Source organism: Aythya ferina, assembly GCF_964211825.1.
Source record: "Aythya ferina genome assembly, chromosome: 15".
NCBI classification, from domain to species: Eukaryota; Metazoa; Chordata; class Aves; order Anseriformes; family Anatidae; genus Aythya; species Aythya ferina.
In genome coordinates this window covers 2676116-2698898 of record NC_140314.1, presented here as the reverse complement: position 1 = coordinate 2698898, position 22783 = coordinate 2676116, and the positions used below count along the sequence as shown (strand labels likewise).

Here is a 22783-nt window from a genome sequence, read left to right as displayed (position 1 = left end):
TTAAACGCTGCCAGAGGCCTCCAACTCTTTCTCACAGCCAGGATTGAGCAATGCAGGGCGTGTTTCTGAGTCGTTATTCCTTGGACATTTTAGGAATTTTGATGGGGGACTAGATGTCAAGAAGCGAGTTTGGTCATCCCGTCAGTGCGGAGGGTTAGGTTACTCGGAATTCGCACTTGTATCCTGCTTTGCTGCCTATCTCTGTAGGATTGTCTCTGAGGTAATGGTTTCTTAACCTTTTTTTCCTCTTCACCCTTAAGCATGTGCCTAAGAAGCTTTAGAAATCTCAGGCTTTTCTTCCTGTAGGTGGTTCTTCTGTTACAGACTCGTATTTAATTATCTGTTAGCGAAAACACAGATGGCTGTTAATTGTTCAGACCTGTATCTTCTGAAATTTGAATGCGTTTCTGGTACAGATGGTTTATTTGAGTGTAGCAAAGCAAACCAGCACCTTGCAAAAGGTGTGCAGAGCTTTGTCCTTTGTTGTAGGACGAGGAGTTTCATCTAAACCAGACATTTAATCTGTTACATAAATGTAGGGGTTCCTTACACCTTTTAATGGAAAAGTCGCTTTTCAGAAGTTAGAGATTGTATCCATCGTGATTTCTTTTATTCTCCAATGATATCCTTGTTTTGTTCTGAAGACAGGGACTCAGCAGGCTGTATAGAAGGAATTACATTATAGTTGGTTCCTGGGAAGTCCTCTCCTTATTGCAATTTAAGATGTAGTCGCTGTACTGCGTGTTCTGGTAGAATTGTCCTCCGTTCCTCTGTGCTGTAGGAGAGGAGATCAGAGGCTTAATTATGTCTTTTGCAATCTATAGGAGGAGATTTGCCTCTAAGAAAATGTACACCCAGTCTCCTGCTAAAAGTATTTAGTGTGTTTTGTTGGCATTTGAACATAAATGAAGTTGGGGCGAGCGTAACAACCTTCCCACCAACAAAGCTAGAGGAAATGTTTCATCTCTGTGCTTTGGTATGAGCAGACTACGTTTGATTCTTGTTGGGCACAATGCATGGGGAGTGCAGATTTTGAGGATTCGTAGCCGATTGCATTCTCCTTGTTTGAAGAGATTGTTTGTGGCTACTAAAACCTCCTAATGTTTAGTACTGTCTTGCAGAAGAAGAAAAAAAAATATCTGAGCTGTCTGAATGTGCTTAATAGCTTCTCCAGGACAGATCGTGAGGGGAACAAGTGACTTCTACTGGATAAGGTGTCAGATTTGAGCAAGGGACATCTTCCCCCCTGTCAGTTACTAAATGAGCAGTGTCAGATAAGTCCATGGACCACTTTTTGTTTGCTTTCTTCAAAAATATTGAGATAGCTGCAGTGTACAGCATTGGCTGTAAATATTGCAGTGCTGTAGCAGCTCTTCTTCTCCAGCTTCTCCCAGCGTACGTGTAGGCTTGTATCTACAGTGCGTATATGATTGGTTTTGTATTTGATGTTGAGCTAGAGGGTTTTGTCTTGGTGGGGTTGCTTGTCTTTGTTTTCCAAATGATCCTTTCTGGAAAAATAAAAGCAGCACTGATAGCCTGAACAGCGTGAGAGAATTCAAGGTGGAAAAAGGTCTCGAGTGATTTACCATCAGCCTGTACTGCTCTGACAAATAGGGATGTTTTCCTTGCAAATAATTTCATCTCACCTCTAACAGTCCTGTGGAAAGTGAAATGGTGAAGCACGGGAGTTTTTAATAAAATCCTTCCCCCCAAAGCTTCATCTTAATGACTCTGTTGGCCCTGCAGATCTCTGCGCTGTAAAGCTTGTGAGATTCTGGGAATACATCATGGCATGTGATCATTACTGACTATTGATGTTGTCATTTGTAAAAATATTGGTATGTTTTAGCTACGATCTGTAGCTTTACGATCTGTAAATGGAAGCCAAGAGAGATACTGTACAGCTAAAAGCAAAAAGCTTCCTCCTCCCAACCTCATCTTGGCAGCACTTTGTGATGTGCTGGGGACTGTTGGCTGTCTTCTTGTCCATAGCTAGGGGCAATTAATGCTCGGGTTAAGATTTATTAAATACCCCATGACAAAATTTGTTAAAGTTATGTATATTATTTTGGAAAAAGTGCAAACTCTGTGGAGTTTCCTTTCAAGTTAAAGGAATACATTTGTGTGGTGCCGAAACTAACTTCACTGGGGAGGGGAAGGAACAGAAGGTCAATATTTGAAATGTTTGGGAGCAGTAGTGCCCCACCTCTGATCTGGCTTTGTGTCTAAATATTGTCTTTATGCTCAGAGTTAGTCACTCAGGTTGGAAATCTGCAGCCTCTTGCTTCCAGCCCTCTTCCACCCGTGGCTGCCGAGATCACTTAAATAGGATTCAGCTTCTTAATATAGAGCTCTACGTCTGCGCTGCGAAGCTGTGGCAGACCTGGGAGCACCTCTGTGAGATCTGCTGCTCGTGATCCAGTCCTCCAGCCAGGAACTCCTGCTTTTTGGTGCTCTTTCAGCAGAAGCTCACTGCCAAGGCGCTGGAGTCAGCAGCGTGGCAGGAGCATCGCCTGCGGTCACATCTGAGGGGGATTGGTTTGGGTACTGGGCTTCAACACCTGCAGAAGCCCCTAGATATGAGCACCTGGACGTGGATCGCCCCGTCTTTCTCAAGCATCCTTGGAGCAGTTGGGTTGTGCTGCCTGTAGGATGCTGCAGCAGCTCCTCGTGGCTGGGGGCTGCTTAGGGGAGGCAGCAAAATGTCAGCAAAGTCCTCTACCAGGGGGGAAGAGCCTGGCACAGCCAGTTCCTCAGCACCCCTTCCCCCAGAATGAATTTGTGTGGATGTGTTTAAACTTCGAAGGATCCCTGGAAACCGCTGGTCCTCTCCTTACACCGTTTTTTGTGCTTTAAAACCACGTTTTAAAAGCCCTGCTGCTCTTTCAAGAGGCTCTGTCCCTCCAGGCCCAGCTGTGTTACTTCAGGCTGTGCACGTCCTTTTCCTCAAGGCCGTCTGCTGCTCTGGGTTTGGGCTGCATCTAGAAATGGGTATCGGGGCAAGACGGGTGTGTGTTCTCCTGTCCTGGTCTCCTGCACACAGACGTGGCAGCCGGAGCCAGGCACAGCTCGGTGTGACCCAATTTTATGGGAGCACTTTGCCCGGAGGTAGGCTGCTTGCCCGAGAAATCGGGTTCATTGTACAGACAGCTGATTTGATAAAAGGTTGCTTAAAGACGCACTGAAAGGGGCTTTTACGGACCTTGTGAAGTGCCAAGTCTGTTAACCTTGCGTGTAAAGATTTTGGGAGCAGTCTTTTAACTGAAATGATGAGTTTTAATATTTCCAGTGATGGCTCGCATGAAGTTGACTCGTTATTTAAAAGCAGCTCTGTGAAGCATCAGCGAGTTCCTGTTCGCTCGACTGTTTCAGCTCTGTCTCCCTTTCTGTTCAGAGTAGAAAATAATTGAGAGGAGTTGGTAATTCAGGTGTGACATTACAGAAAGCTCGGAGTGCTGGGCTCTTCGTTCCCTTGCAATCTGTTCTGCAGCTCTGCAGGTTGGGATCCGCCTCTGGCCTTCCATCCGAGTCGGGGAACATCTGGCATAACATGGAGCAACCAACCTGGGTGAGCTGCTTGGCCGATTTCTGCAGTTTGAGGTGTTGCAGGAGGCTGGCAGACTCCTGTGTTTGCTGCCAGGTGTCGCCTGACAACTTGATTTAATCCTCTCGTTGTACTTCACTTTTCTTGGTGCTCTGAGTAAAGGTGGGAGGTGGCCTTGGCGTAACCAGGCTCCGGTAGTTGGAATAAATGACCTGGATTTATTTAGATGAGTCTATTAAGATAAGTGTAGCGATCATCTGAGAGAAGAAATAGTCCTCAACTAAAAGAAGCCTCAAGGATCTGTTCAGTATTAAATGAAATGTGAAAGTGCTCCGCCTGCCTCAGTGCAACTGGAAATGGTGCAGCAAGGCTGGTCAGCTCCACCGTGACACGTTGATGGGTGCTGTTAATTCCCAGCCTGTATTGGAAAGTTCTCTTTAATTTCCAGTGGGAACCTGGAAATTCACACAACTCCTTCTAGATCAGGCAGTTTGCAGGTGCCAGTTCATAATTTGCGAGCTAAGACTGCCTTTTGGAAAATAGCCCTTCAATATTTGAATAGGTTTTCATTTGAAGACCGACACGTGGGATCTCTGCTTGGATCCAGAGTGGGTTCCTCTTGGTTTCTAAGATCTTACCTTGGTGGTATTCTTATTTTTCAAGTCACACTTTGTTTTTTTCTACCTGTTTAGAAGGACCAGTGGTGTGATGAAGCCGAATAAACGTGACTAAGAACGCCCTCCTGCAGGTGGTAAAGCCGGGGCTTGCTTTCTGTGGCATCACTTGGTGTGGAGTGGCAACAAAAAACCCACAACCAACAAGCACGGGCTTCTGAACAGAAATACCTGCTCTCATCTTCATGCTGGGACCGACTTTATCACTAATACAGACAATGACTCTGCTTTTTAGCTGCATACTGTATACATCCTTTAATTAACCGAACCTTCGGGCGTCTCCAGAGGGCTTTTAATATAGCCAAAATACAGCAAATTACCAATAAATACATACGAAAGACGTCATAGCCCGTGCTGGAGACAGATGGTGGAGCAGAATCCTGCCTCGGTGATTATCTGGGGTTGGAAATGACTTCCCTGTGCCGCCGCTCGATCCAGGCAGGGAAGCAGCTCAGTGGCAGCCCCCGGCAGAAGCAGACGCCTCTGGGCAGCCTCGGGGGGAGCCCGGACCTCCAAAATCCCCAAGCAGCAACAAAGCGGGGCTTAGCAGGTCAGAATTGATCTATTGAGTCCCATCTTACATAAACATCTGAGTTAACTGTCATGTGCTGGGGGATAAGGGGTTCTTTGTGTGGCAGCGGTGCTGTTACTACGGCAATAACCTTTATGCCAGATCCTCCGAAACGGTAAGGCCGGGACGTGGCCACTACGGAGGGGCAGTGACAGCACCGAGGGACTCGAGAGGTGGCCTTGCTGGGTAAAACGTGCCAGATCGCTGCCAAGAACAGCACGCTGAATGTCCTTTAATCCTATTTTCGAAAAAAAACATGCTGTCTGCTAATGCAGACGGCTTTACAACCTCTGCGGAAGTTTTAGTGTAAAATGGCAACGCTTTTATCGATGTTTTTCTTTTTATTAACGTAAGGCCCAAGGATGAATTTCAACCAACAATTTTTGCCCTCGTTTTTTTTTTTTTTTTTTTTTTTTGCATGAAGAACTCCAGAGTGCCACAGTGGAGTTAATAAAACCAAGCAGAATTGCTGAAAAGCCTGAAAGTGAAAAGAAACAAGCGATGCCTGAGAGCCCCCTTATTACCTGTGCTCAGCCCCTGGATGCTGGTCTCTGCTGGGAGCTGAGAGGTCGCACAGTGCCCTGCCAGGCCAGGCAGCTGAGGACACACCAGGGAGGACGAGTGCAGGGCTTCGAGTGGGCTGCAGCCGCCCGTTCTTGCAGCTACCTGGCACAAAATGGTGTGTGCTGCTGCAGGCTGGAGCTGCTGAGCGCTTCCAGCCCTTCATGTGGGCTTGGGTGGGAAAACAAAGGGCTGAAGTGAAGGAATCCATCTCGCATGCTTTTAAAGTCATCCTACCATCAGCTGCTTAGTTGTTATGGAGTTTAATTAGCGTCAACAGAGATGAAAAACCCCTGTGCAGAAGGTCCAGGAAATCACCATCTCGCCCCCAGCTGCCGTTCAAGAAGCAGGAGGCACCTTCCTCATCATGCTCCAGATGCTGTCTGCTCTCAGGTGACCCTGGTGGTGTCCTTTCAGTGCGTCCAGCCTTGTTTTGAAACCATTATGAATCTGGCCTTCTGTAATTCCTGCTGGAAAGCTGCTGCTTGGAGGTGATCCGCTTGTAATTCTCTCTCAGTTTTATTCAGTTATTTTTTATCGTTAGTTTTTGTCCCTTTACCTTAAATAGCTCTTTTCATTCCATAGTATTTGCAAACCTGATGTATTTAGCATCTGTAATCTGCTCGATCTTCTTTTTATGAAGATAAACGTATAAAATATTCCCTGTGCTCAGAAGGGAAGCATCTTCACATCCACTCCGTTCTCAAAATCATCTGTTGAGGGTTTGTGTGACTGGAACTGCATTTGGTGTGTCAGATTAATTCTGAGTACTGCTTTGATGCACGGGGCTGCTGTCAGTGACAGCCGTAGGAAGCCAGTGGCTGGCAGATCCTGCCTGGGTTGGTACCAAACAAAGTTCTTTAAACCTCTGTTGCTTCCAGTCGATGCCCCCAGTTTGCGGAAGGTTGTCATCAAATCCTTTTTCTTTCCCCATGTCTTCCCATTTCTCTTGTTCCCTTCTCAGCCATCAGCTTTATATGTTCTGGCTCCTCCTTGTAGTGCGACAGTGTTTCATAGCATTGTCTCGGCATTTTCCTGTAAGCTGCATTTTGTTTGTTAACGAACAAAAGGTTCTTAAGGTTGGTCTTCAAGCTAGTTGTTGAGAAGCTGCTGGTAAGCTTCCTTGGTGATGGGCTTCTTCGCCTGTTTTGGTTCTCACACTGAGCTCTGTTTCACAGCACCATCCCGTTGAGCATCACGAAAAGCTCTGCTTTTCCTTTTGGTAGAAAAACTTAGAAAAAGATCTTGTTTTTTCTGTCGTGTGCTACTGTTGGTAACCTGTTGAGTTCTATCCTCTTCCCTCTTGAATTCGGTTTGTTTTTGTACTGAAGAACATCCAAGCTTTTTACAAACACTTTAAGGTTGTGCTATGCCCTACTGCCAGACATCCTGTTCTCTGATGTCCTTTTTATTCCTGTAATCATCCAAATAATGGATTGGAGAGCCTGTCTGTGACTGCTGGAGCAAGAAGTACTCGCGAAGCAGGCTAAATATAGATACTTCATGTGAGAGAGAGTTTGGAAAAGTGATCGGATTGATGGATGAGTAACACCTTCCTAAACATGCAGCGAGGAGCGAGTCTGCTGCGCCTGAAAGCTTTGGGACCAGCACAACGTGGATGGTTTTGGGTGATAAAGCTGTCTGTGTAGGAACAGAACGGGATGGGGTGGCACAGCAAGTGTAGGGTGGGAAGGAGCAGGCATACCCCATCGGCTGGAGCCAGCTTTCTGGATGAAAGAGGAATGGGCAGTTTTTATTTCATAGTGCCATTTTGGCCTAAAAGGTAAGGGGAGACAAGACTGGGAAGAGTTTGGAGTATTAAAGCAGGAACTGAAAAAGTGCTTCTAAAATTACCGTTCGGCAATCAAATTTCTATCTACCCAACCTCGTAAAGGACTGATTTCTTGAGCTTGACATTCTAGTTCAGAAACATGGTTCCTGTTTGTTAAATATTAACACGTATTTTGCACAACTGTAATTACCATTCCAGCCATTACATCCAAACTTCCTCGTCCACCAAGATAAAATTTCAGTTTAAACAATCTGGGTGCTAGAGAATTACCCCAAAAGTTGCTTGATGACTCTGTAGTGATAACTAGAGTTGTCCCATTGGGATGGGAGTTTGCTACTGCAGTGAAAACATCACTAACAGATGATTTATGCATTGAGAAATTGTATATTTTAGCTGCCCAGCTTGATTGTTTTTCTGAGGGGCGGGGGGACGTTGCCAGCAGTTATTAGCTAACAGAGACCTCATCCGAAGAAAGAGCAGCCAGCAACAAAAAATAAACAATGCCCCCAACATATATACCGAACCTTTTTTTTTTAGCAGAGAATGATAAAGTATTTTTGTGAATTTGGAGTCTGAATAGCCGGTTTGTTTGCCTCTGAGCCTGCTTAGCAGTTAAGAATAGTTCTTTATCTGTCCCGTTTAAGACTGTATTATTTTACAGAAAAGTGGGTGGTGTCCAGTTTTACCCTGGCATTGGCCAGCTCCCAGCAAATTCTTACTGACGTTAGATGTAAGAAATATTGACAAACGTTTAAGTGATTAATTCCGAGCTTCAAGGCAGCGACCTGTCTCCCCGAAGCTCTGCTGAGCAGGGTCTGCAGCCTTTGTCGGGGCCGGCTTGTTGACATGTCGTGATACTACAAAAAGCCTTTGTTCCCCGGAAACATTTCTCCTTTAAAGCAAGCAGAGAGCCTTGCAAATTTCTCCCTTCTAAATTTCTCTGGCTCGCTGCCCTGGGCCGAGAGCTGGAGGTTCAGCTCTTGGAAGGAGCTTTACCCCGACGGCTCAGGGCATGGCCACCGGCCCTGCGCCCTTCGAGGCACCCACTGCTGCCTTCAGGACCTCGGGCCTGGCACGGGAAGGCATCAGACCTCTTCTGTCTTTTTGGTATATTTATAATCTGCTGCTTTGTTTCTGACAGCTACATCCCCTCGAGTTTCCTCTGAGCTGGAGCAGGCCCGGCCTCAGACGAGCGGAGAAGAAGAGCTCCAGCTGCAGCTGGCGCTGGCGATGAGCAGGGAGGTGGCGGAGCAGGTCAGTGCCCGTGTAGGTTTTCCAACCTGTCCAATTTCCTAGCCGGGGTCTGTCTGCTCTCTGCGGTGTTAGCTTGGCTTTGCTCCAGGTGGAGATGGGGGGGAGAGGCAATTCTGGGAGATGTTGCTCTTTCTTTTTTTTTTTTTTAATCTCTTTTTAAAGTAGCTATGGGCTTCGTGCTGTTGAGACTAGCGGGAGATGACAGTCGCTTTGCGAGAAGACTTGGTTGTGTGGGAGGATGTTAATCATCACACTGCTGAAGGTGCTTTCTGTAAGGAAGAACTGGAAACATGACTAGTCCTGAAAGCTTTCATTAATGGGGCCAGCATATGAAATGTCACTGAATTCCGGTTACAATTAAATTTTGAGTGATTGGCCCATTTGGCGAGCTTGTCTGGAACACAAGGGCGATGTAACACAAAGTGCTTCAATAACTAAGTAACGTTTTTTGAAATAACGTAGCTCTTAAACCATCACTTTGGGTATGTTACTATGTTAATTCTTAAGAGGTTCATTCTGATTTGGGAGTAAATGCTGTAATTGTGGATAAAGCCTGCTGCATGTCAGTATAACATGTAACAAAGGTGTTGAATCTCAGCTAGGAGTGAAAATTCAAGTCAGCCATGCAGAGTGTCCATAATATTCTTAAAGGCTTCCTGGGACAAGTGTAGCATCCTGCCGTATGTTAAGCGTTAGAATCTCTGTGCTTTGAAAGGGCAACTGTCACCCAGTAAACCCTGTCGTTATTAAGCAATCAAGTTAAAGAAAATAAGGATCAGAATATATCAGTTGAAATAGCTTGAAAATTGCAAGGGAGATGCCAGTTGGGGAATTAGTCAACTTCTGAAAGACCTGGTGCAAGCAAAACATTTTCAAGAGTCAAATCTGCCACAAACATGGTAGTTGACAGATGCTAAAACCTACAAAATACTCATGGAGTTGGCTAGGTTAATTCATTGAGATTTCTTCATAGATGCAACATTTGCCCCAGATGTGGAAGGAAGCTGACAAAAGCCAGGAAAAGTAGAGTTTAAATCACTAAGTCCTTCAGTGCTGATTTGACTAACCAAAACCCACGATAACTTAAAGATGGAATATTTACTTTGTCTTTAAATTCAGCGGGGTTTCTAGCAATGTAAGTGAATTGTTGGAAATGAAGTTTCGTGTGTAGCTTTCCCATCAGGCGTAAAACAACAGGAGGGGAAATTTCAGTCGGCAAAATGGATGTTGTAAGGATTGCTCTGTTGGCTGGTGTTACGGGGTCGGCTTGCTGCTGACCTCTGCCCGAGCGAGGTGAGAATCCCAGGAGGAATTTGTTCTCCCTGGTGCGTTAAGTACAAGTCACAGCAAATAATCCCGGCCATCCCACCGCGCCTGCCTGCGGCGCACACCGCTCCCGGGGGGCCGGCGGTGCTGCTCGGTGCTGCTTGGGCTTCCCCTGGCAGCGTCCTGCGGGGTTGGACACCCGAGGGAGCAGGCAGCACAGTCTAGGCTCGTGGTCTATATCAACAGTGTTGATTTCCTTTGCAGGAGGAGCGCCTCAGACGCGGAGATGATCTGAGATTACAGATGGCTCTGGAGGAGAGTCGCAGAGACACAATTAAAATTCCCAAAAAGAAGGAGGTAGTGCCTTCAACTAAGAAATTCCCGGTTACGCTGCCAAAAGCTGAAATACAGTAACACGAAATAGCTTAATTCTGAGCTCTTTTATGCTTTTGGGATTGCTTTGTTGTATAGCTTAAAGCTTCTTCCATGCGGGTTAAATTTCAAAGTACTAGTCGATGCAGGTGTGTAAAAGGAAAAAAAAAAAATGCTTCTTCACTCTCATGGGTTTGTACTTCAGACTGGTAATGCTCTTGATTAAAGCTCAGATTGTTCCTGCCCTCAGCATACAACTCTCTTGGACCTAATGGATGCCCTGCCCTCATCGGCACCGGCCCCACAGAAAACAGAGCCTTGGGGACCTCCTGCTGTTGCAAACCAAACAGATCCCTGGGGAGGATCCACAGCTGCAGCTACTGCCTCTGACCCATGGCAATCATTTGGTAAGATTAAACTCTGCCAGAAGGGAATGCTTATCTTAAAAGGACTCGCTTTTTAACGCTGAGCTTTTCCAGGTTTCTCAATAGCAGTGCACAATGTCACGCTTGATAACAACAGCGTATTAGTCCCTTTTGGTTGTTTCCTGTGCTCCAGAATTAACATTCCCTTACCATTTTCAAGCAGAAACAAATGGAAGTTGTGATCCTTTCCTGCTTTTTAAGCAGCTGAGATTTTTGTGTGCGCGTTTTGAATCTTAAAAAAGAGGAGTAGAGTGAAGCTTCTGTCTTCTCCTTAGGCAGCAAAAACAACTTGTCTCATCCTGGGGGGATGCTCCTGCTTTGACTGCTAGCTGTGTCCAGTGGCATGGGCTTAGACTCTTGCCAATATTTAATTAATGTAGTACTCGAGCAGGATGCTGTGGGTAGGAAGGCCGCAGCTCTGAATTGCTGTGTCTTGCTCCTAGCGAGATGGGCTGTGTATGCCATCAGAATGAGAAGGATGAAATTGCTTCGATGGGGATTTTTTTTTATACTAAACAAAAATTGAAGTTACTATTTTAAATAGTCTCAGCGTTTCATAAGCTTTTGGTGCTAAATTCATGGAATTTCTTTCTGAAGTCAAAGATCTGGTGCTTCACATGTTCAAGGGTAATAGTTGAAGTTTTTTTGCATGATTATTTTTATATGTGCTCATTTTACCACCCGTGCAGCGTGCTGTTTTGTAGGCTAGCCAAAATCTGCCCAAGGCTTTACTCCTTTCCTTCAGAAAGCTGATAGCTCCTCACAGTAGATGTTAAACTCTCTGTGCCTGTGGAATCAGCGTTAGATCTATTTTTTGTTGGCTTTACATTTGGTTTGTTTGTTTTATTTTTGAGGATTCAGCATGTTCTGTGCAGGGGGCCCTTTCTTCCTGAAGACCAGCAGCTTAGCTCTGTCAGTTTTGCTGCCGGCTGGTGTTTCTAGGCTGACCTCTGCTGTAACGTGCTGCGGAGTTGTCTCATTAGGAGTCAGCGTGCTACTCTCTGGAAACCTGATGACAATTTTGAAGTTTAATACTAAAGTGCATTATTATTTTTATTTATTTTTTCCTTTTGGTGACATTAAAAGCACCCACTTAGCTGCTGCGACAACTGCAGTTCATTGTTTAACTGTAACCTGTGGCTTTTTTGGGTGGTAAACTTCAAGCACAAAATTGGAACAATTCAAAGTTTTAGGCCCTAGTGCAGTGGACATTCAATGTACTTTTTTCCCTGGTTAAAAAACAAACAAAACCCACCTCCTTCAAATCTCCTGCTTGATATATCATCCACTGACAACCTTTTCCATGCATCAGCTGCAGCTGTAGCGTTTCCTCCCAGTGGCTCCAAACTTTATTAATGCCATATAACAACCCCTTGTTCCAGCTTGCTGGTTACTTGGCTCCCAAGGGTAGGCTCGAAGATGTGAGATTTATGAATTTGACTGCTACTAAAAGAGTGACTCATTAAACTGTAATTCTCAAATCCTGCTCGTGCTTTGGCATTTCAGGAGAGATAATGGAAGCTAAGGGAAGGTATCTTCCTGAGTGCTCTAATTTTGTGAGCTCTCTTTATGAAAGAAAAGACTTTTTTTGAAAGCTTCCGTTTCTGGGAAGCTCTGTCATTAGCATTTCTTGTGTGGCGTTGCTTGTAACTCAGCACTAAGGACAGATAAAGGGAATCTAAGTGCTGGAGTGGGAACGGTTGGATTTATTTGGAGCATTTCAGCATTTCCTGGTCTGAAGCTGCTGCAAGACCGTGCCACCTGTTGATGAAACAAAGGCCAACACTGCAAATGGGAATCAGTGCCAGGGTGTGTAGTGCTGAATTGTTTTTTCAAGAATATTGGGCTGCCAAGAGGTTTTGTGTGTACCTGTAAAAAATAGAACACTGTTCAGTTGTAATTTGAAGCCCACAAAGTGGTTAAAGGTTTTAGCTGTGCACTGCGTAGGTAATTCTGTTCTACCATCACTTACACTGTCTGATTTGATCACCTGAGAGTGGCACAAGAAGTGCATCTGAAGTACTAGCTTTGCCTTCCCTTGTTTCAGTGGCTGGGGAGGGGCAATGGGGCTGGACAACATTGGGAACAAAGCCCCAGTGATGCCTTCCAGCCGCTTCCTGGCCCGCTACAGATATGAAATGTGATTTGCTTTGGTGGTTTTGGGGTTTGATAAATCCAAATAGTGTCATGTAGTGAAAGATGAGGTCACCTAAACTGAAGAGCAATAAATTATTAGGCTTAAAAGGAAGAATAAAAGGAAATAGGCAGGAAATTACATGTAGTGAGGCAAGTTTTTTTTTTTTTTTTCCCTCCCTCTTTTATTCTACTGTTACTGCCTTCATTTTTCATTTTACACAAGGAAGCCCCTTCACTTACAGACAGTTTGGTGATCTGAATTTGTGCAAGTGAAAAGTTAGAACCTTCAAATAAAAATGGGCATCCTGAACGTACAGGCATTGAGTTTAAAAAAAAAAAAAAAAGGTAGAAAGGGATGTCACAGGACATCTTAAATTTATGTCAGGAGGCGTGCTTACAAATGAGGATAAAACAAACAAACAAACAAAACAACCAGCTAGGGAAGCTGATTATATTTTTATGAAATACCAGTATGGTGGAAAAGAATCGGAAAACTGTTCTTTCTCCATATCTTGCAGATTCCTTTGTCTGAGTCCTACTGTTGTATATTTCATCTGTTTTACATAAAGGCTTTTTAGACACCTTCTGTGAGTTCATAAATATACCATACCCTGTGTTTGAGATCACCTTGAGTCAGATACCATGAAGTCATTGGCAAGGTCTGTAGTGAAACCATATTTATTTTCATATTGGAACTGCTGATTTTTTCAAATTCAGTTTCAAATGGGAACTTAGTATTATTCATCCGTCTTCCACAGAATTTAGTTGTTCTTGTTTTTCTGCACGTATAACGTAAATCAGCGTTCCTAATACTGAACTGCTTCACCTTTTTATGTTTAGTGTTAATAGGCAGTAATGGCTTGTAACAGAGCTTCACCTCCTGTGAGAGCTTTCCAAAGTAAAACTGTACTGACTTGAGTTCCTGCTGGCTCTTTTTGCAGGTGCCAAACCAGCTGCTTCCGTTGACCCTTGGGCAGCACCAGCAGGATCTGCAACTCAGTCTCTGTCCAAAAATGTTGACCCTTGGGCTCCTGCTCAGCCATCTTCTACTGCAGCGAAGTCTTCTGTGGATCCTTGGGGACCAGCACCTGCAAACAAACCTCTCTCTACATCTGGTGAGAAATCATCTAATTCCATATCCATTTTATTTGAGTAATTTAAGGTGAAATTTGATTATTATTTTTTTTTCATTGCTTGGTTAAAAGAAATGTGCTGGACAATTAGCAGAATTGGTCAGTTAAGATAAATGGGAGATGCAATAACTAGCAGCAAGAAGAACTTAATATGTGATTACTGAGTTCTGAATTTGTGCTGCTCCTTTCTTTGTGCTCTTTCTTCTGCGTTCTTCTATTAGTATGTGTGGATGCATGCCGAGCTCTTATGGCTGCTGCTGCTCTTGCATTTTTAACTGAGTTTTATTTTTAATTAGATGAGGACTTAATTTCTGGAAATGAATGTTGCTATAATTTTACCTTTCATCATGATAAATAGCTGTGCAGACGGATGCCTCTGCAGACATAGATTGACAGGTTATGCAGCTTCACATTCTGAAGAAATAAAGGTTTGTTATTTGAAATTGAGGGTGCCGAATCTATCCCTAAACTTCATTGTAGCAAGATGCAGAAGATGCTGATGTGATTGTCTATTCATCGTCTGTAACTAATGCAGCCTTAGTACCTGGCATTTTCATACTGGCACCACAGCTAAATGCATCCTAAATGCATTTTCTGCTGGTCATTCATCACAGCGTGTAATAAACAAAGGAGTCACAAAGTGGGTACTGCAAGCTGTGGTCTAATCTACTTTTCTCCGAGCAAAAGGCAATAACTGGATTGTTCTGAGAATGGTTGTTAAGCTGTGGTGGTCTTTGTTCTTGATAAGTATTATTATTATACAGAATCTTCACTCATTCTCTTCTTTTTATGGAGCTATGTCTGTACCTTTGCTTGCTTGGAATGCGTTGAAGGTTAAAACTAAATTAGAAAAAAAAAAAAGCATTTCTGTGCATACAAAAAAAGCTTCAAAGCTTTTCAATATTGTGATTGCTGTTCATGTAGGTGTGGTTTTTCTTCCTCCATTTTGAGGCAAGGGTGTGTCCACATTTTCAAAATGTTTTGTTTTCATTCGTTGCAAGCTATGGCCAAGTTTTGGGTTTTCAGCCAGCAGAGCCTTCCCATCTCTACGTGGGGTAGATAACATTTTCTACTGCATTCCTATGCTTTTTAACTTAGGAAGCATAAGTCAAATCTTTAGTTAAGTTACAGTGGTGCTACTTTAAGAGCATATTCAGAATAATATGGAGAAGTCCCTGGTTAAGGCTGTAAAATTGTTGCTGCTCTCTTTTTCCGTGGCAATGTATGCCTGCCTGGGCCTCTCTAGTGCAGGCACTCCATAAAATCCCAGCATGCTGAGGTGTGCCTTACATTGTGATTTACAAGCACGTCGCTCTGAATCACTCAGCTAATGCTGTAAGGACAGTTCTGTGGCATTATCCTTCTCGCTCCTGTGCAAGAGTAGGAGCTCTCAAGCTGATCCGCACTGCCCTCCTGGGACCTGACAGTGGCTTCCTGGTTATGTGCAGGGGTTAGAAATTGCTTTCAGTAGGATCAGGTGTGTGATGCAACCAAAGATCTGCTAATGACAGGGCTCTCTTGTTGTTTTGAACAGGAAGTACATCTTTTGACCTCTTCAGTAATTTGAATGGTACAGTTAAAGATGATTTTTCTGAATTTGACACACTTCGAACTTCCAAAAAGCCAGGTATGAATCCAGTTTTTAGCACGTTTCTTTAAAAAGAAATCAAAACCACCACCACCAAATGTCTTCACAAAGGAAAAAGTTAAAGATGATGATAATGCAGCAATAAAAATTTGTTAACATTTTGGCCTGTGCATGAACTCATGGGGAACTGGCTTCTGGCGTTGTGAGCCACAGAATTTTACTCTGCAACCTTTTGCTGTGTTGACCCAGAAATTTATTTGACCTCTATTCATGACATCCAGCATGTGTTCGGAGTATAGCTCATGCTTGGAGAGTCAAACCGAAAGATGTTGGCTGAATTTCTCAGGTATGTCAGTTTTAGTGTGTAACAATAGTAAGAAAATGTGAAAATAGGCCCCTGTGAATGCTTTAACTTATTTTTTATGTGGTCGTTACTCATAAAACAAAAACTGACAGACCATAACATAGGAGTGCTTTGGTACCATATACTTTCAGGACAATTCTGCCTGGAAGGTTGGTGACTAATTCAAGGCTGGGTAGGCTTCTTGAATACAAAATAGAAAATCTGGGTGGAATCTAGTTAGGGAGGGCACAACAATGGTGCAGTGCAAGGGCAGAAGCCAAGGCTTTTGAATTTCTTTCTCTTGGAAACTCTTAGTCAGTTGCAACAATATTAACCAACGCAAATCAGGTGGTGCCTTCTGAAGAGCTCTGCAACTCTTGCTGCAGCTTCTTGATACTTTCTTCTAAGCAATATTCGAGGTGTATGCTTGCATGTGGAGGGTGTCATGTGTACTGGGACATTGGAATGTGACTTATACAAACATTAGATTTTAAAATATTTCCTTTGCCAGAGATGGAGGGACTTTCTTTGCTTGCTTGTATAGACCAATGAGTTAAGTTTTGTTTTTCTCTTTGTGTTGTTACAGCTGAATCAGGTTCCACTTTGCCATCCCAGCATAGCGGTACCACAAGCCCTGATCTCTTTGATTCCCAGCACTCGAGCATGACATCAGGCAAACAAAGTGCAGCTCGGAAAACCCCCGAGTCTTTTCTGGGCCCCAATGCTGCTCTGGTGAACCTGGATTCACTGGTGTCTAAGCCACCGCAACCCGTAACTTCACTGAATCCATTCTTAGCACCAGGTCTGTTCTTTCACATTCCTTCAGTTTTTTTATTTTACCTTTCCCTTCCTGTAGGAAAACTCTGCATTAACTCAATCCCATTTGATTTAACATTAGCCGGTTTTGGCTTGTTTTTCTGGATTACTTCAGCCAGCAGATCATGACTGAGAGCAGGAGAGTGAGACAGCATGGTTTCTAGGCATGCTGCCGGACCTTGAAAGCCTGGAGTTTCTACTCTTGTGTCTGCAGCTGATCTGCTGGGTTAGCTTTGGTCAAGCAGTTTTCCTTCCACTTTTGTACTTGCTTGCTCAGAAGGATCTGGGTTAGAAGGCGGCTTTTGGTTATTAAGGATGATTGAACTAAAACTGATTTATTGTCAGAACAGGTAAGGGGTGAACACGTGCCACCAGAGAATCCCTTGGGAGGGTGTAATAGGTTCTTGTGGCAAGCACGTAGGGAATAGCCCTTTCCCTTGTGCTACTGCAGGCAAATTAGCAACTCTGGCTCCAACCTGAGGTTCCAAGTAGCAAACTCTGCAGTATATTTTAATGGCTTGCTGGTCAGGCTATCTTTAGGCTAGCATGATAACCCAGTTTTGATTGAAACACACACTCTCAGTGTATTTGGGGAAAAAATAGACTGTTGCAGATCTCCTGTAAATTGGCTCCTGTTATAAATGAGCCTGTACTTAGAGCAGACTTAGGAGGTGGCGGTAAACACTTGGAAGATGTATGCATCTTTAAAAGCTATTCATATGCACCGAAATTACTGTGTGACACCGGTCCAGTGAAATACTTCAGTGATATTTCAGTATTTATTTTCTTCGCTTTTCCAATGAGGAAAAAAGAAAAGAGTTTAAACTCCTTGGGTAGGAGAAAAGCAGTGATTGTGAAGAGCCTTGGCAGTGCTTAACCAGAGGAAATCTGTGTATCTGCCATTACCGGTTACTACAAAAAGTTTATAAGGGGTCACTGGGCCATCCAAATAGCACTATGCATATACGGCAAAAGGAATTTGTAGTGTTGGCAGCAGCCCAAAAAACCTCAAGCGCTGGGAAAGTTATTCTCTGCTTTTTCTAGCACCGCTGTAATTCGGAAACAACTTGTTTACTTTATGAATTCTTGTCACAACTCGGTGCCAGAAACATGTACAGCTTCTAAATGGAGTTGACTGGAAGAGATCCTGAAGAAAATGCACGCATCTGCAGTAGCTAGATTGCAGTAAGGGAGTACGAATAGCCTTTTTCAGGGAAGTTTTTAGTAGTATTAAATAAAAATAAAAATCAGATGTTGTAGGTAGGCATGTTCCAGGTTATCAAATTTAGAAGTCGTCATTCCCATAGCTGTCAACAAAAGTGGAAGATGTTGGTCAGTGAGTGAATACTTCCAACAAAACGGACTGTAGTTGTGCACCAGTGCAGCCCCAGTCTGCTGAATGGCACCCACACTGGTTTCCCCACAGGGTGATTTGGGGTTGGGAGCATGCGGGGATGTACAGACGGTGCTTTCTTTGCTGGAACGGATGATTTCCAAAACCTCAACGTTTATAGAGGTGCGATCTCCTTCCCTCTTCCCGCTTCTCTCAAAACTAGGCGCAGCTACAGCACCAACTCCAATCAACCCCTTCCAAGTGAATCAGCCTCAGCCACTCACTCTAAATCAGATGAGAGCGAGTCCTGTGATGGGAACCAGCCCTTCTTTCAGTGCTGTGCCACCAATAAGCATGGAGCCAATACCTCTGTCTTCCATGGCCCCAGTGCCTGTGGGAATGGCACCGATACCAGCTATGGGCACTGTGGCTTCTCTAACAAGGATGGGCCAGGGGCTGAACGTGAGCATTGCAGGATCAATGACCCAACCTCTTCACAGTACAGGAATCCCGCCGTCAGCATCCCAGTCTACAAATACAACTAACCCTTTTCTCCTATAAAGACCCAATTAAAGGAACTTTCTTTTCATAGTGTTTCCAGGCTGAAGTCTTTACAGCGAAATGAACGTGGCCTGTGTGGACTGAACGGTGTGTAAGAGACTTGGAAGTAGATTTGCAGTTTACAGTTATGATCTTTGAAGAGTTGTCTCTACTTACCAGTTAATCTAAATCTAGTCTTTGCTACAGATGGTACCTTACTTTGGCTTGTTGAGCATTATGTGAAATGTTCAGACTTTTCACCAAAGTTAGATTCTGCCCATTTTGTTACTTTGTTAATCATTTCAATACACTTTCTAGGGAGAACCTGCCATTTTAAACTCCGTTGGCTATTTTGTAGATGTCAGATGATGTGCTGGATCCTGAAATTACTATTTACCTGCATCTGTCACTTCCTATGCCCATACGATAGACCTGAGATTCAGAGTGCTAGTGAATGTTTTGCACATAACTATACACAGTTCTAGACTGTTGGTTCACCCATAGTCCTTACTCTTAGAGGAGAACGATTCGGAGGGCCCAGGTGGCTGGTTTTTATGCATTAAACATTGCAACGCAAAATCGCACTGCTTTCGTATCAGAGGTTTGACCGAGAAAGCAAGCTTGTCTCGAAAGGAAAAAGCAGACAAAAAAACAAAACAAAACAAGAACATTCTCAAGTTGTCAAGTATAACGTGTGCTGTTGTATGCAGTGTTGAATTTGTACACTACTCTAAGGACTCCTGAGGAACTCTCTGTGAGTGGCATGCTGCACTCGTGCTGAGTGAGTGTCCTGCTCTGTGCTTGTCCAGTACCAGCTTCGTTTGGAAGTTATCATGTGTATTTTGTTTTTATTTGACTTACAATGTGAGTTGAAAGAAAAAAAAAGAAATACAGTGGGACAACTTTGAATTCAATTTCACCGGGGCAAGCTTTAAAACTAATTCAGGCTTAACCTTGCTATATGCAGTTACTCTTGTATACTTTTGCACATATTTTGTTTAGTACAGTTTCATATTTGAGTTTGCAGAGTTACCTGATAGTCCTTTTTTTGCTAATTTTTATAATGTGGTTCTTATTTAACTGTCTGGTTTTGATAGATTTATCAAGTCTGGCTGAAAAATTAAGATATTGGCAAATGTCATTTTTATGGTTTTAATGCCCTCTTATTTATGGTTTTAGCTCTTTGTTTCTGTAAAGAGAGTTTAAAAGGGAAGATTAACACTAAAATATTTTACTTTTAAATGAAGTATTCATAATGCGAATCAAAACAAATTCTCGTGACTAATTATTTTTAGATGAATTGAATTTGAACATAACGTGATTTAAGACTACATTAAAAAGAAAAAACACTAAAGTCGCCTTTCCCTTGATTTGTTCCCGTTTTCCGATTACCAGAACGGACAGACGTTTAGCCTTTTTGAGGATCGGAAGAGAGGCTATTTTTTCTTGTAATACTTCTTGAGATGTTAAAAAATCCTAACGTACAAACGTGACTCATTAATTTTATCGACTAATATTTCTTAATGAAAGGTGCACTCCATCTTAATAACCGGTTCCATTTGCAGTTATTAATTGTAAGCTGAACTATCCGTTTTTAACTTGCATGTCTGGACTCATCGGCACTAAACCACGCTCAGGTTTCAGCCAGTGCTACTGGTGCAAACCTGGCCTTCTCAGAGCCGGCAGCGTTTCTGAGCTCTGCTTTCACAAATGTGCGCGGAGTACGTGGAAAGGGATGTCCCAGCGCTTGCTACTGCCTCGAGGGCATCTCTGAATGAACTGATGCATCTTGGTGGCCTTTCCCTAATAAGAAGGAGAAAAAAAAAAGAAAAAGAAAAAAAAAAAAGAAAAAAAAAAAGCTGAAAGAAATTGCCAGAGTTCTGTGTCTTGGTGTAATGATGCTGTGTGGGACCGTGCCAGTCTAGGGCCGCGTGCCGCAGGAGGGAAGGGCTGGCTAACGCGAAAGGGACTGGGTTGTATCTTCTGGTGGGTAGGGGAGGCTGAACGACTATCAAATCTAGGGTACAATCACAGATTTTAGCTGTGTAGGTCAGTGTAGCTCTATTAGTATATGGAATGCTAAATGTGTGGATGTTTCTATGCAGATTGTTCTATCCTCTTGATACTATTGAATTGCAAGTAGGATTCAGAATATTCATCTGCTTTTGTTTTTATATAGGAGGAAAAAAGAATTACTGTCCACACCCAGTATGTCTTTTAAAAAAAGAAAAGAAAACAAAAAACCATTCATGTTGCCTTTCAGAATAAGGAAAAAATACTTTACTTTTTTGTTGTTGTTGAAGTTATTGAAAAGTGTAGACCAGGAAGGGTGTGATTCTTGCAGATGGGGGGGGGAAAGTGCTTTCCAATTGATCTGTGGCAAGATTTATCCTGTATTATTTTTCCAATTTAATTTTATCAACGGTGGAATTGAGGTCACTCAATGTTTTTTCCCTTAGTCACTTGAATGCATTTGCAACAGTTAGATGGGGCATTATCTATTCAGCCAAGCAGTTCTAATCACATCCTCTCGTCAAACACTCGGTTGCTGTTTTCCAAGGCACGACGGGGTTGATAGTAAGCATTTAAAATTATCAAGTCATCTCTAGCTCAGAGTAATGATCTGTCACCGTGAATTGGGAAAAACGCGATGGTCTGGTAGGGAGCCCTGGCTTCAGGAAACTGCTGACTGGCAAATTGGTGCTTTTACCAAGCCGCTTCTGTAGGAGCCGTCTACGTTACGTAGACAGATGCGTATCGCGCAATAAACCATGGCAGGACACTGAACGGCCATCAGCGCTGCGAAGCCTTAGGCTGAGGACTCCAGCTGTGCCCACCTTCCCAGCCCGACCTGGGCGTTGTAGGGCAGGGGGATGAGCGGCTGCGGTGCTAAATCCGCTGGGCTGGAGCCGTGCCCGGACCGCGCGGGCGCCGGGCAGGCGCGGGGTGCGCCGCCGGGGACGCTGCAAGGCGGCTTCTGCCCTAGCCAGGTGAAGCTTCAGCTGTGCCCAGAATGGTAACTCTATTTCACGGCGATTTAACTGCTATCCGGAATAATTCTCCCCCCTCCCCGCCCTCCCACCTCTTCTTGCATGGGGGACGTACGCGTATCCGATCGCGTCTGCTCTGGCGTCTCTCTCTCTCCAAATGCATTTCCCTCTTCCCCTTCTTTTTCTCACTTGCGGATATTAAAAAAGTGCTTTTGATTTTTAAAAATGTTAGTATCCCAAAATAGCCTTACTGGTCAAATTGACCAAAGAGAAAGTGTTAATTATTTTGTAAAAAATAAAAATAAACAAAAATATCTTGGCATAATTTTAAACCCAAAATAAGCTCAGTTATTTATTCAGTTTTATACTATATAGAAACTAAACTACATTGAGGGGACAGGGAAGGAAAACCATGGTGGGTTGTGGTGTTTACAGTCTTTTTGAAGTCCCGTAGCTAAGACAACTATTGTTATCCATCTTCCCTTTTGCTGTTACAGTTTCTAATGTGTACTGTATGTATTAATATTGCACAAATTGTGGAGAAATATATGGTTTATTTTTCACAGCAGAATCTCACAAGACTCGCTTCCTTTACAAGTGTTACAATTTAAATATTTACCAAACTGTTTTCATAATACTGGGAGCCGGCTGCTTTTTATGAATTTGTGCTGACTATTGACATTATTTACTGTATAAATAATTTATCATTTGTACTATTGTATCATAATGTCTGTATCTTTGTGTCATTTTTCCCGAGCGATGTCACAAATGTGATATTTAATAATGCCATCAGAACAGTGGAAAGACAAGGGGTTTGTAGGTGACTGGTCAGAATTAAAATTGTATTGCTTATATTCCAGACGTGTTGCTTTTTCGAGACTCTGCGTAGTGTTTATATCCTGTTCAAAACTGTTGCTCTCATGCTTGATTTAGTTCTCAAGAAAGCTGATGGATCGGTTGAGATTATTAAGGTGTGTGCTAAAAGTCCTAGGCTCTAGGAGAAATCTAACGGTTATTGAGAGTAATGCTTCTTGTACGTTGTCAATGTGATTTCTACGATGAATTCATCACTTTCCTGGGGCAGGCCTGCTCTTACTATGAGAAAGAAGGGTTTCTTATAGATCACTTAAATCAGAATCAGTTGAGACCTTACTAACTCAATAAAAATGAAGACTTGTGTTGCAGGTGGCTGGATTGCTTCTTTAAACCACGTTATCGTTCAAACAGCGTTTTTGGAGGGATGATCAACTACCTTTCTCTGCAGAGGCTTCAGTATCTCTGTCAAGACGGAATCTGGGGAGCACTTGACTTTTAAAGCCAGGCAGTCGTGGAATAAGGGTTGGGGGAACTGTGACAAAACTGACTTTTGGACTCCGTGCTTCCTGTTGTTGCAGTCGTTGCCGTACCGCTCCTGCAGCCTTGGCTCTGCCCCATCCATCGAGTGG

General features: G+C 43.5%; 1 protein-coding gene across 4 annotated transcripts in view; it reads left to right on the top strand.

Annotated features, from left to right (window-relative positions):
• The window catches only part of EPN2 (epsin 2), a 43315-nt gene extending 20793 nt beyond the window's left edge, over positions 1–22522 (top strand). The window contains exons 3-9 of one of the 4 annotated variants that reach the window (XM_084537015.1): positions 8284–8408; positions 9927–10019; positions 10285–10441; positions 13537–13710; positions 15263–15355; positions 16246–16461; positions 18032–22522. In XM_084537015.1, coding sequence (XP_084393141.1) covers positions 8284–8408; positions 9927–10019; positions 10285–10441; positions 13537–13710; positions 15263–15355; positions 16246–16461; positions 18032–18369 — 1196 coding nt within the window. In that variant the 3' untranslated portion in view covers positions 18370–22522. The remainder of the gene's footprint in view (positions 1–8283; positions 8409–9926; positions 10020–10284; positions 10442–13536; positions 13711–15262; positions 15356–16245; positions 16462–18031) is intronic. The other 3 variants (XM_084537016.1, XM_084537017.1, XM_084537018.1) reach the window with 3 other exon arrangements.
• Positions 22523–22783: the final 261 nt, after the last annotated feature.